Below are 18,210 nucleotides of genomic sequence, written 5' to 3' on the forward strand. Positions count from 1 at the left end.
GAAGGTGGCCTGTACCCCAAGAGTTTAGGAGTTGTGATTCATGGCCAACATTGGCTGCATTTATTTTATTAGGGGCCCTATAGGTGACAGTTTACATTTCCTCCTGAGTATTAAGGAGCATGATCTGCAATTCAAAGGGTTTGCGAATTGTGGCTGTGGTTTGTATTCTGTTCCTTGCAACAAGCCTATGAATTGTGAATCATATTTGTGAATACTGTCCTGAGTCATGAGTTTACCTTCCTCATTTTAGTACCTTCTATGGTATATAGTTCAAAGCTTAGTTTATTCTGCTCTTCATTCTTCCTGTTGATACCGTTCCTCTGAAACCATCTTATGTTTCATATAATAGCCATCCTTTTTTTTATTTGAGCCCTGGTTTGGATTTTTTTTGAACACTGATTTGGTTTAGTCTGTTATCTTTACTATTAGCTCTACAAATGCTTTGCTGTATTTTAATTTTCTTGTCTTCTGCAACTTGACTTTTATATATATATATTTTTTATGCTCGTCATTGCTATATTTTTATTGCTGTATTATTCCTTGAGGTAATTTACTCTACAACAATCGTAACAGAGATGAGTTCTAAGTAGACATTATTGCCAATTGATTTTAAAGAGTGAATGTCCATATGAAGGGACTGTGTATCACACCTAATGGGTCTGAGGACAATTTAAGTTTTCTGTGTGGTAATACTCACATTTTTAACCTTCTGTTTCATTTCTAGGTCCACTATGCAGTTCCGTACAGGATGCAATGATTGCCTATGCTCTGTTAGCTGTTCCAGATCCAAAGTACCCACATGGTGAGTCAGATTTTTTAAATAATTGCATAAACCTACTAGACACAAGCTGCTCTTCTCAAATAGACCAGGAAGAACTGTCTTATTAAGTGAATTGCTCAGTTAGAGTAGGAAAATAGAAACCTTGGGCATTAAACCCAGAACTATAGAATGAAGCTTGTAAGCAGATGACAGCCTTTATCCCTTGCACTAAAATGGCTATTGACTTGCTGGGATCACAGCAATGTGAGACAATCATTTATTTATTTTTACTTACTTACTTACTTGATGACAGTTTTGACTGGAAAAGTCAGATTAGGCAAATATTCCCTTTTCAGTTTAGGGTTGAGGAGAAAAGTTGTACAGCACACACACAATGTTAAGAATGCACTCGGTCAGTTTCCTAACCACATACTGTGATCTAAGCACAAAGCAGAATTTTTTAATAAGTGTAACTTACGTTTTTTTCTTAAAGCTATTTATTAGATATGTTAAAACTATTGAACCACCATATGTACTCTTGCATAAGCTGAGAAATGTATGCCAAAAATTGGCCTAAAAAAGGAGTTTGACTTGTGTATGAGTAATATAGTAACAATTTGGTTTTCTGGCAGTAAAAATAAAAAAAATACCTGCCAGGGAAAAAAATCCAAATATAAGTTCTAAGGGTTACAAACTCTTAAAAAAATCTATGCTCTTTTTTACTAAGAAAAGGCTTTCCATTGCCCCCTTCCTCTCTCATCATCTTTGATATTGACAAGACTTTCATCAAAACCACCTCCTGTTTTAGGTACATAAGTATTTGACTTGACCAGTCCCTCAGCATCCAAGAACGCATTTAAAAAGTAAGTTCAAGTCTACCACTTCTTATTCCAGACACACAAAATCTCATATTGGCTCTCAGCTCCCACCAGAGCAGCCATAGGGAATGATGTCCTACTTGATCAATTTGAATATGGGCTGCCTTTATTTACTGCCCAAATTTACTGCCATCTCAAACGAAAACACAACCACCCTACAGACCTTATAAAATAACATCTGCTATTTCATCACTAATTCTTTCCAACATGACCACTACTCACATGTTTAAGCTAAAGCTGACTGTCTCCCTGTATAACTAAGAGCTAGCCTTCTACTTTGCTCCCTACTTTTCAAGCTGCTCTACCAAGACAACCCAGCTCCTCCTGTTGTGATACTCCAATCTACAACATGAGAAACCAGTATACCAGTGGCCCTTCACTCCAGGCTTTCTACAAAACTGTATTATGCAGACCATAGCTTCTTTGTGCACCTAAACTGTGGCAATCTCTCCCTTACCATCTCACCTTCAATGTTAGCTCCAGAATTCAAGCAGTTTCTAGTATAATCAACACAGATGCAAATGTCAGGATGCTGGGGGCATAACTTAATAAACATCCCTACAACTTAAACACTCTTTCACTCTTACATCTACTCTACACTGCACTAAACCGGTATCGTATGTATGTACTGATTTTGTCAGTTAATGTATACTGTTTTTCCTCTACATTACTCTGACTATGTTGTAACGTCAGTGTTATCCTTTCAAAAAACTCAGCCGAACGTGTGCCACTATCTGTCACTGCTTCAAATTTTCAATACACTTCAAAATTTTACTGTACAAATTTACTGTGTTTATGTAATGATGTCCACCCACTATTTATTATGTTTTATCTGCTGCGGTTACACTTTGTGCACATTGTTTTTATAGACCTGCTTGTCCCATCTTCTGCAACTTTTTCTAGGTGGTGCTTAACTGATATCAAGAGGAGCAAGTATGGTGTCTGCCCCTCTGGTTTTGAAATAATTGTGTGAGCTACTCAGTGGTGGTGTATCTAATGTATCTGTTAAGGTGCTTCTTGCAGCCATCTCCCCTTGTCTGCCCATGGATCCCCCTCTTTAGTCTCTCATAAAAAGAGTGTTGCACTTGAGACCCGCTCAAAAGCAAATTCTTTCTCTTCCTTGGGATCTCAACTTTATTCTTGAAAAATTGACTTTATCTTCTTTTGAACCTGCCTTTCAGGCTAATTTGAAGTTCATCATTTGGAGAATGCTGTAACATCTGCAAGGTGAGTTGCTGAGCTGTTTGGTTTGCCAACCTTATCTGATTTTCCAAAATGAAAGGGTTGTTTTACATATCAGTTCTTCTTTCATGCCAAACATTTCTGAATTTACCCTGAATCAAGCCATCAGTTTCCCTGTTTTCTTTCTGGAGCCTAAAAACAAAGGAGAGAAGATTCTGTTCACCTTGGATGTACACAGACAGCTCAAGTACAACCTTGGCAGAACTAAGCCCTTCAAGAAAACTGAACAGTTTGTTGCCTATTCTGAGGCTAACAAGGGTCAGCCTGTCACAAATGATTTGGTTGTCATCTAGCAGTTCATGTAGTGTTCTAACACCACACTTTATTCAGCAGAGTAAAAGGCAATACAGGAAGTGGGAGGGGGTTGCTCCTGGTCAGTGAATATTATAGTATTTTACAGGATGTGGGAAGAAAATTATCTACATATCATGCAATAAATGCATCAGTATTGAACTAAAGAGAGTTGAGGGGATGCCCAAGACAACAAGCATCTTCAGTATTTTCTTGAATCCCTGTCACTTTTTCTCGGACTTCTTGACTGCATAAAGAATAAAACATGAAACAATCAAATTAGTACTTTGCAACCCCATTTAACTCATAGTAAACACACAAAACAAAACATGCTTTCTGAAAAGGGAAGTTACCCCTTTCATATAGGAGTAGTTGCCCCAGATAGATAACTTTAAAATAGGTGAAGCAAATATAGCTGTGCTAATCACACTGGAAGCACATGATAGAGCCTGTGCTCCCCCTTGCACAGATGACAACTGTGTTTCCCTCCCTGGTGTGAAATATAGCTTGCATGCTGTCTGTTAACTGAATTTTAGTCTTAAGAAAAAGTGCAGTAGCTACCCTGAAATGAATAACCTAAATTGTGTATTGTTATATTTAATAAGTACTAAGGCTGCAACTATTTGCAAAGCTATTCACTTCTGTCAGTATCGAACTTTAAACTGCATGCCAGTTCCCCTTTTAGTGCTAATCATGCTGTTTCCTATACAAGTACCTCATTCAGTCATGTCCTGATTATTAGCCTGCAGATGTAGACTTAACTGCCTCCTGCTGGCACTTGTTGATGAAAAAAAACAGCTAATAGCTTTACAAATGCAAGAAACAGCTCTCTTCAAAAACTAGAAAATGACCATTTTCAGGCTTTCCTTTTTCTAGACTCTTTCTTAGAAAATAAAATCCCGTCTGCAGCACAAAGTTAAAGCATTGCTCTGTACTTTCACTTGCATAAAAATGGGGGGCAAGTATTGTATTTTAATACTTGTATAATATTATTGGTGCACTTCATCTCCCCTAGCAGCCCAAGACTGCAACATTATATTGCTTATATATAGCCATTATTTTGTTACATTATTAACCTGGATACCTTAGAGTTAACAAAAAGTATTTCTTACTTTAATATCGCTAGCATACACAGCAGTCACTGATGAGACCCAATTTGACATTTAAAATACCTCTATATGCTATGTAGACCTCCTTTACATGAAGTTTACTTCAAAACCTTTATTAAACATATTTTATTAAGAACAAAACGTTATTAGTACAGTTACAGCTTCAATCTCTTCAACGTCCTAAACATTAACAATAAAGTGGGAATTATGCTTTAGAGCCCCTCCCACCAGTTTAGCACAGTTAACAAACTTCCAGTCCTTTTTAGCCACTTTTTCTTCCAGAAAAAAAAACAGTTCTTGTGTGTAATCTGCTTATTATGCTAATATCACTTTATAATTTCATTTATTTCCTACTTTCACATTATTATTGGTCCTCTTCATTATCTCAAACACCCACAACTCGCCTCTGGTTCAAATTCGAGGTACTCCTGATTTTTTCTGCTTAGTTCTTGAGCTTTTTTCTATCCCTCAGTCATATTCATTTGGAACAGTGGAGAAGGTTTCAGTAGTAAGTTCTCTGTGGGCTTTGCTATTGTTAGAAAGGTGAGAAGCAGAGTCCCCTTCAGCTTGCTGGCTTACTATTTGCTAGCTAAACTTTTTATTTCCCCCTTAGTGTGTTGCATCCAAAAATGCCTTTGATCATCCAGGAAAAAGTATTCTAAAAACAGCTGGATGCAGTAACCTGAATCTCGCACCTGCCTCTTGACATCCCCTGAATATAGATATAAACTTGTTTCTCTTATGCCTGGTGTGTAGAGAATAATCATTTTCCACAAACACTTTTGTACCCCCTCAGTTTTTAATATTTCCCCTTCTGCCACAATTTTTTCAGGGTCAGGTCTTTCTGTTGGTAAGACTTCATCTTTATTAGTACAAGTCTTGACTTCTTTCTCATGGCCAAATTTGGTGCATACACATGGTGTGCCATTTGAATTAACAAATCCTATTGTGGAGTACCAGCCCAGTTCCTTATTTGTACTTTCAGAAAATTAATGCAATGTATCCCTTTCTGTTTTTTCCCTGTGCACTGTCTTTTAATTCTGTAATTTTTGAAACAGCTTCTTGAGAAGCCTCCAATTCAGCTAGTTTTCCCTTCATTTCAACCTCTGATATTTGCAGTTTTATCATCTGATCAAAATGGCTATTTAAAGCTGCTTCTATTCTTTCCAGTCTTTTGTCATTTTAGTCTACACATTATTTTAAACATCTCTGAATGCATTTATTTGTTAATTGTGACATGATTTTTGCTGAACAGCTGTAAGGCTGTTCTCCAGCAGAGGCTTTTCTTCTCCTTTTCTAGTTCTATTTTCTCTTACTTTCTCTAGATTTCTTATTTGCTGACATCCAGGCAGTACAGTCACTAACCACTAACTGCATTTTACCCAGATTGTTAGCTTTATTGCTTTTTTTTTTTTTTTTTTTTTTTTTACACCTCGTTTCTGTTTTAAACTGAGTGAGTGCTGATCAACCTGCTTTTCTGAATACAGCCATCTTCAAGTCACTTATCTAATTGGATTCATGATATACAAGAAGGATGTTAGTCAAGAGGGGGAATAGTTAATGGCAGTGGCTCAAGACATAGGTGATAGCGAAAACTGTTATTGTTAGATCTGATTTAAAGGCTGCAGTGTGCTAAAGTACGTTAAGAAGGGTATTGATGCTATGTTTCATAGCAATGAAGACTTTTATCCAACCGCACCAGTAGACTGCATGGATTTGAATTATGATGATATAGTCTGAGTATAGTGAGCTAAGGCCAGCTGCATTTAATATTCTGTCTGGGCTGGAGAGACAAGTCAGAAGGAACAACAGTTGTGACAAAATGTACACTTAAAGTAACCTTCTTCCAAGGAGAGCCATATTAAAGGAATTAAGGGTAGGTCCGTGACATCATGCACACATTTTATTTTATTTATTAATTTGATAACCATGTATGTACACTGATCCATTCTAAACGTTTTAGTAACAGCTGAAGGTAGTGCTTTCTATGATGAGAGAAAACTAGACAGTATCACAGTGAAATGACATTTTTCTTTAGTGAAGTGGTGGCGTGGTATTCTTTAACATCCACCTGAACTGCCACCAGCTCAGGGCAAATGAAACTCAGTTTATCAAATAATCTGAAGGATTACAGTTAGGTATTCAGACTGAGCTGTTTATGCATGGAAAAAAAAGAATGACACTATGCAAATACAGATGATGAAAATGCACAGTGTAGATTGTGAGACATGCAGTTATTGATCGAAGATGACATTAGGAGAAAGTGCAATTAATAAAATACATTTTGGAGACAGATTGCATAAAATAAATACAAAACTGTACACAATGTTTTCCCATAATATTTCTAGGTTGCTAGTTTCACTGACACAAAATGGTAAAATTATAAGGAACAAAAAGGAAGAAAAAATAAAAGTAACAAAATTAGTTCTAGTCCAAAGGGTCTGTGCAGCATGACATTTGCCTTAAGTTACTAACCCTAGTAAATAATTATCAGTAGTTAAGCCTTAAGGTTTATAGATATTCTCTGTCCCATTGTACTGTATTAAAATGTATATAGTGAAGGTTAGTATGTGATGCTTATGAGGAAGCACAGGTGTAATGATAAAATGGATCAGCTTTGAAAGGAACATTTATAAAGCAACGATGAATTATAAAGGATGGAATTGCATTTTAATATATTTTTTATCCCTGCTGCCTGCCAGCCTTTGTGACCTGATTGGTTTATGGGTTTCCCCTTCTTGCCCAACATCCAGGCAGCCATTATTTTTTTTTTGCTAAACCCTAATCCCCTGCCCCCCCAGTTTTTAGCAGGTTTTACCTGCAATACTGCTCCCCCCACAGCATGCATGCATGGCTGGGCTGACTGGCTTCAAAGTGCATTGCTTGGCATGTATTCCTCCATTATGGCTTGATTGCTGTGTGCATCCACAATGCATCCAGCCTCCACTGAGTGCCAGTACAAGAGGGAGCCTAGTTGCATCCATTCACCTTTCATGGGTGTGCCTTCCAATGATTTTTCCCACTTCTGTCATGGCCTTCTTCAGTACATGGGTTGCTAGTTGATCTCCGGTCCTGCATCATCTAGTTCGCAGTCATGTCTTCATTTCTGTCCACTACAAAGCTGACCTAATGAATTCTGTATTTCAAGCAAGACACTATATTCCTGCAGTTGTGCCGAGTGTAAGGGTTTTAAGATGAAAACTACATGAGGAGCTGCATCCATGTGGTACTTTGGGAGAATACTGCATAGTTCCTTGCAGATGAGCTTGTAACCAACGCATACATGCTATTAGGCATACTTCACAACTAGACTAGTGTGTAGTTTTATTTCTGTGCAGCTGTGTGTTTACCTTCTGCAGCATAGTCTTACATTTTTTAGTTCCCTTTGGGACATTATGTAACCAACCCCCCCCCCCCAGCGCCCCACATCCATGCCATGTTTACTAGCTTTATCTCTTACTCCTCTTGGACTTACTCTGATACTGCTGGGAACCGTCTTGGATCTTAAGGGCATCTTGGAGGATCGGCCATCTCCACTTCCATCCTGGGGGAGATTTTGTTTTGAATTTATATGCCCTAACCCTCCCTCCCTTCCCTACCCTGCCTCCCACACTTGTTGACTACATTTGAGAGGAACTTCCCTGTTTGAACCACACTCTTCCTAAAGGAGAGTCATCAACCAATGCCTCCTACCAGGACGGGCCAAACCGTCCCTCCCTGCTGCTAGATCAGTCTCTTGTGAAACTAATCAGTCCTGGGTTGACTACTCCATAGTCAAGGCTTTATCCCTCTATGGCACCAGTGTAACCTGAAGTTATTCTAAAAACTTCTGATTCTTGGGTACAGTTTGTTATAGCTTTTTTTTTTTTTTTTTTTTTTTTTTTTTGGCAGAGTAATTTGAGTCATACTTGTTTATTTCTTCCTATTCCCATCCCTCTTGTAACACTCCCTGTCTGGGAGCATATCTTTAGGGCTTAACTTTCAGTAGAAGAAATGTCCCTGCTTCCCCACCATCTATGCAGGGCAGCCTGCTTAGAAATTTTTATCCTGATCTCCCTTTGAGGACAATCTCCAGCAGTGAAATCTTTACTTTCTGGCTGAATCTTGTTTTATTGTTGCACTTCTATGTCCTGTTGTCTATCTGGTACATTAAGGCAACATGGTGCACCTTTACTGATTTAATTTTCATGGTTATTTAGGGTTGTCCTTGTGCCCACTGCCTCTCCTGCCTACATTATATCCAGTCTGTGGCATAGATATTTTACTTCTGCTATTCCATGGAATTTTTTGACATTGTCTGCTATATGGTTTTCAGAAACTTTTTTTTCCAATAAATATCTTTTATTAAATCCTCACATATGACATAAATGAAAAGCAAACTTTGACATCACTTATAATCTATGTAGTTATTGTCAGTTAAGCATCAGATGGCTCATTCAAATCCTGCCTCTTAAACCTTGTTCCTTCTCTGTATATGGCTAGGCTTCTAAAGGCCCCCAGGTGTTACGATGCCAGGGTAATCCTGTGGCTAGGCTTGTAAAGGCCCCAAGGCCAATCAGCCTAGTACACACCTATGAACCTATACATTGTTCCCACAATTCCCATTTTTTCTTATGTAGTTTGCTCCTTCCCTTTTCTAAAGATCCCAATTCCAGTTGTTTTATCTCTTAGTATATTCACTACTTCTAATAAAGTTGGTCTAGACTTTGATTTCCATTTTCTAGTAATTGCTTTTTTGGCAGCCATCATAATTAGACTCAGCAAGGCTTTACTATGTCTAGGCAATTCTGATTCTGTATCTTAGATCAAAAAAATCATCTCCACAGTCAATTCAGTCTGTTTACCCAGCATTTCCAATAGAGCAGTTCACAAGGAATCCCTAAAGTCTGACAGCTCACTACCGTCCCAAAAAATATCTTCCCAGCCACCTCTTTCCTGCCCGTCACATCTCCAACATTTGCTCTCCACCTGAAGAAAAATTCCTTGGAGTCTCTTTGGGGTATAAAAATACCTATGTAAACACTTCTAGGCAAAGATCCTAAATCTTCTAGACTGTTGCATATTTGGGAAATACACATGTATCCCCCATTGTCTCTTTGAGAATTGCTTATCCAGTCTCTTCCCAATTCTTTCTAAGCTCCTCTGATTGACTCATAGTTATCATGCAATATTTTATATGCTCTACTAATTATTCCTTTTGCAACCGCGACTTTTGTCCTAGATTCTATTAAAAACTCTACCAGTGCTGGTTTCATTTAACATTCCCCCTGTTTCTTTCTATTTGCCTAAACTCTGATATCAATCCCTGACAGGGAAAGCACTCTCTAACCTGCAGACCAAATAAATTATTGGCCTGTTCACATTATATTACCTTTGCCTTTCTAGTTGTTTGCTCCCAATACTTTGGTTACTTTGCCAGCTTTCTTCAATAAATTCCAGCCCCTTCTTGCCTATTATCTGTATCTTTAACCACAGTCATCCCTATCAGCAGAATCTCTTTTCTGCATTCTCATGCTAGTTTAGTTAGAATACGCCCTGCTGTTTTATGAATATAATACTGTATATGATTTTTGTTCTCCTTAAGAGTTTGCATCCAAAATCCCAATCTCTTCTTATTTCTTGAGCTTCCTGCCGTATCCTCATCATTCCTTTCCACTTTTAATAAGCTTTAACTGTGTTGCTCTAAAACACCCCTTCAAATTGGGTAATCCTAGCCTGCCTTGCTCTATTAGAAGAATCAGCTTATCCCACTTGACGCTTGCTGTCTCCCTTCCCAGATAAAGTCCTTCAATTATTTTTAATTGCTATCCACAGCTTCTCCTCTGGTTAATAAAAAATATGCCTGACCTGTGTATAAGACTAAAGGACTAAAAACATTTTAATTGCTTGCATCTTAGTATCCATATCCATATAACAAAGCTTCCAGTTTCTCAATTTTTGTATTATCTTCTGTTTAGTCTCTTCCCACATATCCTTAGGTGCCACAACAGTCATTTCTAATCCATACTCCTAAATACTTCATTTTATCATGTCCCCATAAATATGGATATTGTTGGACCAGTTTGCGTGGGTGTACATAATTAACCATTATTGCTTTTGTTTTAGCATCATTAATGTTGTATCCCAAGAAGATTTGAAACAGTCTTAAAATATTCCACAACGCTGTAATGTCCCTTTCTGTTTTTTTCTCATGTATAAAATGATATCTGCAAAATAGAGACAGCTTTTCCTGACTACCATACCAATTATATCCTTGAATTTCTGGACCTCTTATTTTCTTCACCAATGGATCTACTTTCTGTTCCCTAAGTCGTTGTGCTAAATGTTTTTGTGCTCTAGAATTATTATCAAAAAACAGTTGCTTAACAGCAATCTTTGTAAACATATGCATATTATTAAGGTAATCCCTTATTTTCTGTTTAGCATTCTGCAGTTGCTCCTTTCCTAGTTCTGAGAAATTTCCCCCTATTTTGCAGTACTTTATGTGTCAGTCTCTAAATAATTATTGTTACTTCTCAACCATATCTCCCTTTCCTTTATTTCCACCCTAGTTTTAAAGTCCACTTTAATTTTATCCCACTCCCTAGCTATATTTTCATTAGAAAGTTCTATCTTTTCTACTAACTCCTGAATAATTTCTTCTACCCATTCCTTAAATTCCTCTCTTTTCAACCGAAAGATGGGAAAGCGCCAGAGTCTCACTTTTATTTCATTACTTTGCATTTTTACTTTAGTAATTATTGGCACATGATCTGAAATAATTATTGGGTGCGTTTCAAGTACTTTAAATGTGCATGTTCCTGTGAGGTATAAATTCTATGTAGTCTAGCCCGGTGTTTGTATCTTGGAGAATCATATGTAAATTCACTCTGAACTCCTAGTATTGAATGCACATCTTCCATTCCAAACATTTTCATAAATTTCTTCAAAAATCTACTCTCATTTGTTATATTTTCCCTTCTAGGACCCCCAGACACATTATCACTGTTGCAAACCAAATTCCAGTCTCCTCCCATAAGTAATACTCCTTGCTGAAAGCTGATTATTTCTCCCAGAATTTGTTAAGCTCCTTTATAGCAGTTTTAGGGGGGATGTAAATGCATGCCAGTGTAATCCTTCTCCCTTGCCAGTAGCCCCTTAGTACTATGCATCTTTCATTATTATCTTCTTTCCTCTTCTATGATTATTGGAGCTCCTCTTGCAATTAATATAAGTACTATTTTCCTTTGCCCCAAATATTCCACTGAATAACCATTGTGAAAACCTTTCTTTATCAAATTCACATATTCAGTTCTTTCCAGGTGTGTCTCCTGTAGCATAATTATTTGCACTCTACATTTTTAATATAGTTCACTACTGTCTTTTTTATATTTATCTGTACCGCCATTCAGATTGAAAGACATTACAGATACCATAATTTTCTTATATAATTGTTGTGATGCCCCACCACTGGCCCAGTAATTAAGGAGCCTCAATCCTCACCACTAGCACCAGTGGGGGACGTACACTGGGAGGATGACAAGTATACACACAGTATTTCCAGATGCAGCTGTCTGCATCAAGTGCAGTTTCTTTTAAGAGCACACAGAGGCCACAGTCAGTCTGGGTCTGGTATATCCCTCTTTCTCCAGATCCCCAGTAAGACTCCCCACTTGCACAGCTATAGAGTTGAGATCTCAGCTGAGTGACCAAGCCAAGACCTCCAGCACCCTCTCTGTACAGCCAGTGGTTTCTGGCCCTGCCCAAGTAGCTGACACGCACGCATGCACACACACACACACACACACACGCACATGCACACACACACACACACCTACACCTGGATAAGGCTGGCACAGGTTTACTAGCTATGCTTGTTCTGCCACGACTTTAAGGTAATTAGCACTGCCACCAGCCACGTCCTTATCAGCTACTTCAAGGCCCTTAATAAAGGGTGTCCAATCTTACTGTGTAATGTTACTATTAATCCAAATGGTAGTTTGACCTAGAGCAAGACTATTAGGAGTGACCCACAGTGTCACCAAATAAATATGCAAGCACTTTCAGAACTTAAATAGGTCTCACAAATATCAGCCACAGTGAAAGGTTTAAATATATTTAATAATAAATAATAAAAGAACAAGAAAATACTCAGTATATAAACACGATTACACCAGAGTTGAAAATCACAGGAAATATTTAAAGTAACATTGTAGGACAGCGTCAAATAAAGAAAACATCTAAACTATACTTAATTATATTCCTGACTGAATTTAAGAGAATTACTATACCCTAGTTAACTTACAGAACAACAAGGCAGATGTGGTGAGTGGATGTTCTTGTCAGGTCAAAGACGAAATACAAAATGCCCAGTCTCTCTCTCTTGAGAGTTCTTAAATTAATATCCCAAATATTACTGCTGGGATAGCTTGCAGAATTACATTACTTCTTGTCATCTGACTCTGTTCTATCCCAGGTGAAACCCCCACTGATGCCTTTGGTAGCAAATACACAGACCTCAGATATTTTGGCAAATGGTGAAAGTTGTAAAATAATTTACATTCTTCCACATTTAAAGACAATACAAAACACTTCTAATTCTAGACATTGTGTCTGTTACTGCACTGAAACTGAGAGATAACATCTTTTGTTTATGGCCCAGCCAAAAAGTAACTTAATTTCAACTATTCTTCTGAAGTTTTGCAAGTTAATCTCCTGTGTTCCAGTTCCATTGTTGCAGTATATACATTTAAACAGTTATAGTGTATATACATTTTTGATCAGTACTTTACAAAATATCTCTTCAGCACACGTCTGTTCAATATGACATATAGTTCTAATACATCTGTAACATAAGCATCTTACATGAAGCATGTTGACATTCACAGGTGACACACAACCATTTACAAAATTCCATACAGCTGTGCTGGCAGTATCTCCTTTTGTTGCATTTCAATATAAATCATGTTAATATTCACAAATGACATGTAATTATTTACAGAATTCCAAATAACTGGTTGGAAGTATCTCCTTTTGTGATCGTTATTACCACCTTTTATGTATAACTGCCATTTTGTTAAATGTCTAGTTCTAACTTTTATGTGTGTTTTTGATCTTTTTTTTTGTGGTATCCCTCTAGCTGTTTCCAACAGGCTAGGCCCGTTTCAGTTAGAGGACCTAGTCTGTCCCCGTACTTTTTTGTGTCTTAAAACTTTACCAGTCTAAAACCGTTTAAATTAGAGGTTTTAGTCCTTCCCACTTGTGCTTGTGTCTAAGGATCATTTAAATTAGAGATATTGAGGTTTTTGTTTGTGGTAGGCTTTTTTCCGCCTTGTGACTGGTTGACCATTGGTCTTTTGATTCAGTGATTATTTGTCTTTGGTGCTTTTTGTTGGTTAACGATGTCCAAATCTACTAAGGAGCACAAGCCCTCGGGCTTTAAGAAATGCTCTAGGTGCAGTTATAAAATGTCCATTACTGATGGACATTCTGTCTGTGTGTATTGTCTGGGAGCAATTCATCTCCAGGAGTCGTGCAGCTTCTGTCATGCCTTTCGTCCGCGAGTTCTTCAGGAAAGGAAGAATAATTGATTTTGAAGGGACTTCTGAAACCCTCCTTTGGGGGGAGGGTCTGGAAACTGCTTCCAGTTTTAAGGCCAAATCCTCTAAATCAAAAAAGAGATCTCCGGCTCCATCAGTCTCCTCGGAGACACCGGAGAAAATAGCAGTCTGCTTCGACATCCTCTGCTCCATTGTCCTTGGGGCCACAGCAAGTGTCAGTTGTTATGGAACCTGCTTTGGCTCCAATCATCTTGGAACCTATTCGGAGCCGATCGCCTAGCATTAGGCCAGTATCCCCTCCTCACAGGACCCCTTTTGAGAGGAGGTCTCGATCTCCTTCTCTATCCTCTAAATCCTCCAGGACCTTATCAGATGTGGACGTTGATAGAATGGTGCAGAGACTCCTTCAGTCACCAGTTTTGGCAAAATTGTTCTCGGCTCCGACTCAGTCTGCTCCGGAGCCCATCCCTCAACCTGCTTCGATACTTCCTCCTCCGAGCGCACCTCAGCTTTCGGAGCTGGAGTGCTCGGCTCTGCGTGATGTCCCTAAGCCCCTCCTGGCTTATTGGTGCTGATGTCAGCTCCAACCCCGTCAGAGCCGTCCACGGGATTCAGGACTCAGGATTCTTTGGTCGGACCCGAGGGAGAGGTTTCGGGACACCTCTGGGTTCCTAGTCTCCCTCTTGGTGCTTCAGCGCGGGGAAGTTTGACTCCTGTTGAGGCTTCTGAGGCTGGTCGTTCTTCAGACTCAGGAGGACCAGCCTTCGAGGCCATGCGGAGCGCACTGGCCAGGTCGTCAGCGGCATCATGCGGGTCGGTCATTCTGTCCCCTACTACACTGGTGCAGGTCTCTGATCGCCATCTATCTCTAGACAGCAGAGCCCCAAGGCCTCAGGGTACCCCCATGTGTGGTCCTCACATTTCAGAGGGCCCCTCAGAGTTTTTGCATGAGGAGCCACCCAGAAAGAAGACGTGCAAGAGGAAGCACATAGATTCCCAGGACGAGTCTCTCACATCAGACACAGACCTCGAGGAATCGGAGGGATCCCCCAAGTCATCCTCTGAGGATGTTTCCTTCTCTGACATCCTAGAGATTTTGAAACAGAGGTGACTGGCCATCCAAAGCCCCCTCCGAGGAGGAGTCAGTCTTTCTGAAGGCCTTTGGTGCTCAGCCGTCTGCCTCCTGGGTATCGCCACCCTTCGATGAGCTGGATTTGGTTTGTCGAAGGGTGTGGGAAACCCCTGACTCTGTGGAACCAGTTCCAGAAGACCCAATAAATTTTTGTCTGCTCCTCCTGATAAGGAATTTCTGTCCAAGGGAGTCCCTGTGGATGCCATGGTGGTGGCAGCTGCCACTCGGAAAGAATTAGCCGAGACTTCTTCCACCGTCCAGCCCCCTAACAAGGAGTCCAGGACCATGGACTGGTACGGGAAGCGTACTTTTTCTTCAGCGACCTTTACCTTAAGGTCACTGAATTATTTATCACACTTTACAAGGCTCCAGAGAGAGCTCCACAAGGAGCTTGGAGATACTGTCAAGGGTAACATTTCTGAGGCGGTGGACCAGACGGTCAACGCTCAGATGTCTACCCTAAATTCCATTGCAAACTCCTCCATGAGGCTGATTTTATATGCAGCCAAAGGAGCGAGTAGGGCAGCAAATTCAGGAGTTGCTCTTAGGAAGCAGGCCTGGATGCGCCTTTGTCATTTTGCGGAGGCCTTCAAGTCTTCATTCACCGATGCCCCTTTTGATGGTTCCACTTTGTTCAGAACCAAGGTGAAAGACACTCTCACCAGATGCGAGCAGGAGGGAAAAACTCTGTCTGCCGTAGGAGTCCATTTTTTCGTTCCCTCTAGGCCTTATCCCAAGGCACAGAGGGGTGGCAAAATGTGGTTCAAGAAATCACAGAGGTTTTTTCCCGGTGCACAAGGTGAGCCCCCCTCCAGAGGCAGGGGAGGGGTGGTTTTTCATGGAGACGCCGCCTAGGGGCAGAGGAGGCCCCCACGTAACTTGGGAGACCGCGATTCCTTTCGTGGTTCCCCCTACCACCACTCCTAATGGGAGACCCAGTCGGGGGTCAAATCTCGTTATACCTGGAGGCCTGGCAAGACATCACCCAGGACCAATGGGTTCTACGAATAATTTTCGGAGGATATGTCATTCCCTTCTCGTCAAATCCCCCTCCAATCAAGAAAATCCTGGATGTTCCACCCAGTCAAAGGGATTACGCAGCTTCAGAAGTTTCAAAGCTGCTAGAAAAAGGAGCCATCCAACATGTCCCCTCAGACCAGATTGGATTAGGGACTTACTCCACATCCTTTTTGGTGCCAAAAAGGACAGGGGACCTGAGACTCATATTGGATCTCAGCCAATTGAACACCGATGTGCAAAAGTCCAAGTTCTGAATGGTCACATTGCAGTCTACTCTCCCATTGTTGGGAAAAGAAGTGTGGATGTGCTCCATTGACCTCGAGGATGCTTACTTCCACATAAAGATGGACAGGGCATCCAGAAGTCACCTACACTTCTGGCTGGGAGCCAGTCATTTTTAGTTTTGAGCCCTGCCCTTTCGTCTCACCACAGCCCCCAGGTTGTTTACCAAATGCATGGCAGTGTTGACTGCTCACTTGAGACGTCAGGGATTCCAAGTGTTTCCGTATCTGGATGACTGGATCCTTACTGCCACCACCAGGCATCTACTAATTCAGACCAGGGATGCTACTATCAACCTATGTCAACAGTTGGGCATCACAGTGAACTGGGAAAAACCTGCCTTGTTGCCCTCACAGCATGTCACTTTTATAGGCGCCGAACTAGGCACCGTCCTCATGTGGGCGTTTCTTCCACAGGAAACAATCAGAGTCCTACAGCAAAAGGTTTATGCCTTGCTCCCTCTGAGAAGAGCGAAGGCAAGATGGGTCCTCCAACTGTTGGAAACAATGACTGCTACGATTATCTTAGTCCCTCTGGCCAGGTTACATATGATACTCCTTCAGTGGCTTATCTTTGCCCAGTGTTCACTTCAACGTTTCCCACTTTCTCGCCCTATTCTACTCACAGCAGGTGCAAACAGGATCTCAGTTGGTGGCTTCTCGTTGACAACCTGAATGCAGGAAAGCCCTTCGTTCCTGCACTCCCGATTGCCACGGTGACCACGGATGCCCCCACAGATTGGGTGGGGGGGCATTATGTAGGCAGGACAGTCCAAGGCACGTGGCAAGAGCATGGGATGCATCTGCATATTAATGTCCTGGAGATGAAAGCTGTGCTATTGGCATTGCAAGCACTTCAGAGTTTTCTTCCTCTCGGGACTGTTGCAGTCCACTCAAACAAAATGTCAGTGGTGTGGTATCTGAACAAGCACGGAGGGACCAAGTCTTATCCCCTTTGCAGAGAGGCCATGCGAGTGTGGCAGTGGGCAGTGTCTTCCCAACGTTTTCTGGTGGCAATGCACATTCCGGGGAAGTCCAGTGTGATCGCAGACAGGCTAAGCAGAGCTTTTCTGTTGCCTTACGAGTGGTCCCTGAACTGTCAAGTTGCGGAACAGATCTTCCGCAGGTGGGGTCAGCCTTGCTGTGACCTTTTTGCCAGCCCCCTCAATGCCAAATGCAGCAGCTACTTCACATTGATCCCCCCTCAGGGGGAGTCACCAGGGGACGCTCTAGTCCACGATTGGGATGCTCTAGTCCACGATTGGCCCTCTGGTCTACTATATGCCTTCCCTCCGGTCCCCTTGCTGTCAAAGGTTATTCAGAAAGCGCAATCCTTGGGAAGCAGAATGATTCTGATTACCGCAAACTGGCCTCGTCAAATTTGGTTCCCCTTTCTCCATCCCTATCTCAAGGATACTCCTTGGATTCTGGACCCACAACCAGACTTACAGACACACGTCAGGGCAGCTCCATCCCTCTCTTTGGACCCTCCGGTTGACAGCCTGGCTACTCCACTTTTTTCGCCGGAAGTGGTTCATATTTTATCTTCCTCTCATAACCCCTCGACTAGGAAGATTTATTACAGTAAATGGAAGAGATTTTCAATCTGGGCACATACCAAAAAGATTGACCCTTAGACAGCTCCAATTTCATCTGTATTGGAGTTCATGTCTATGCTCTTTAACCAGGGTTCAGCATCCGCAACCATTAAAGTCCAATTGGCGGCGATTTCTACCTTTCATGTCACAGACGAGCCTAGTCTGATGGCACATAGACTCTGTAAGGCTTTTCTGAAGGGCACTCTGTTACTTCGTCCTCCAGTATCGAAACCTGTCATGCCTTGGGACTTAAACTTTGTTCTACAGGCTCTTACTTCATCCCCTTTGGGCCTGCAGCCACTTGTGATTTAAAATTCTTAACATGGAAGACTGTCTTTTTAGTAGCCATCACGTCTGCCA

The 18,210-nt window shown here is 40.9% G+C and overlaps 1 protein-coding gene across 1 annotated transcript in view; it reads left to right on the top strand.

The window, feature by feature from the left end:
* LOC122791413 (fatty acid amide hydrolase-like) overlaps positions 1 to 18,210 on the top strand; it is a 1,249,544-nt gene that overhangs the window by 731,655 nt on the left and 499,679 nt on the right. The window contains exon 12 of the mRNA XM_044059161.1: positions 725 to 802. Coding sequence (XP_043915096.1) covers positions 725 to 802 — 78 coding nt within the window. The remainder of the gene's footprint in view (positions 1 to 724; positions 803 to 18,210) is intronic.

The sequence above is a fragment of the Protopterus annectens genome, chromosome 17.part0, assembly GCF_019279795.1.
Source record: "Protopterus annectens isolate FY-2018-M chromosome 17.part0, PAN1.0, whole genome shotgun sequence".
NCBI classification, from domain to species: Eukaryota; Metazoa; Chordata; order Ceratodontiformes; family Protopteridae; genus Protopterus; species Protopterus annectens.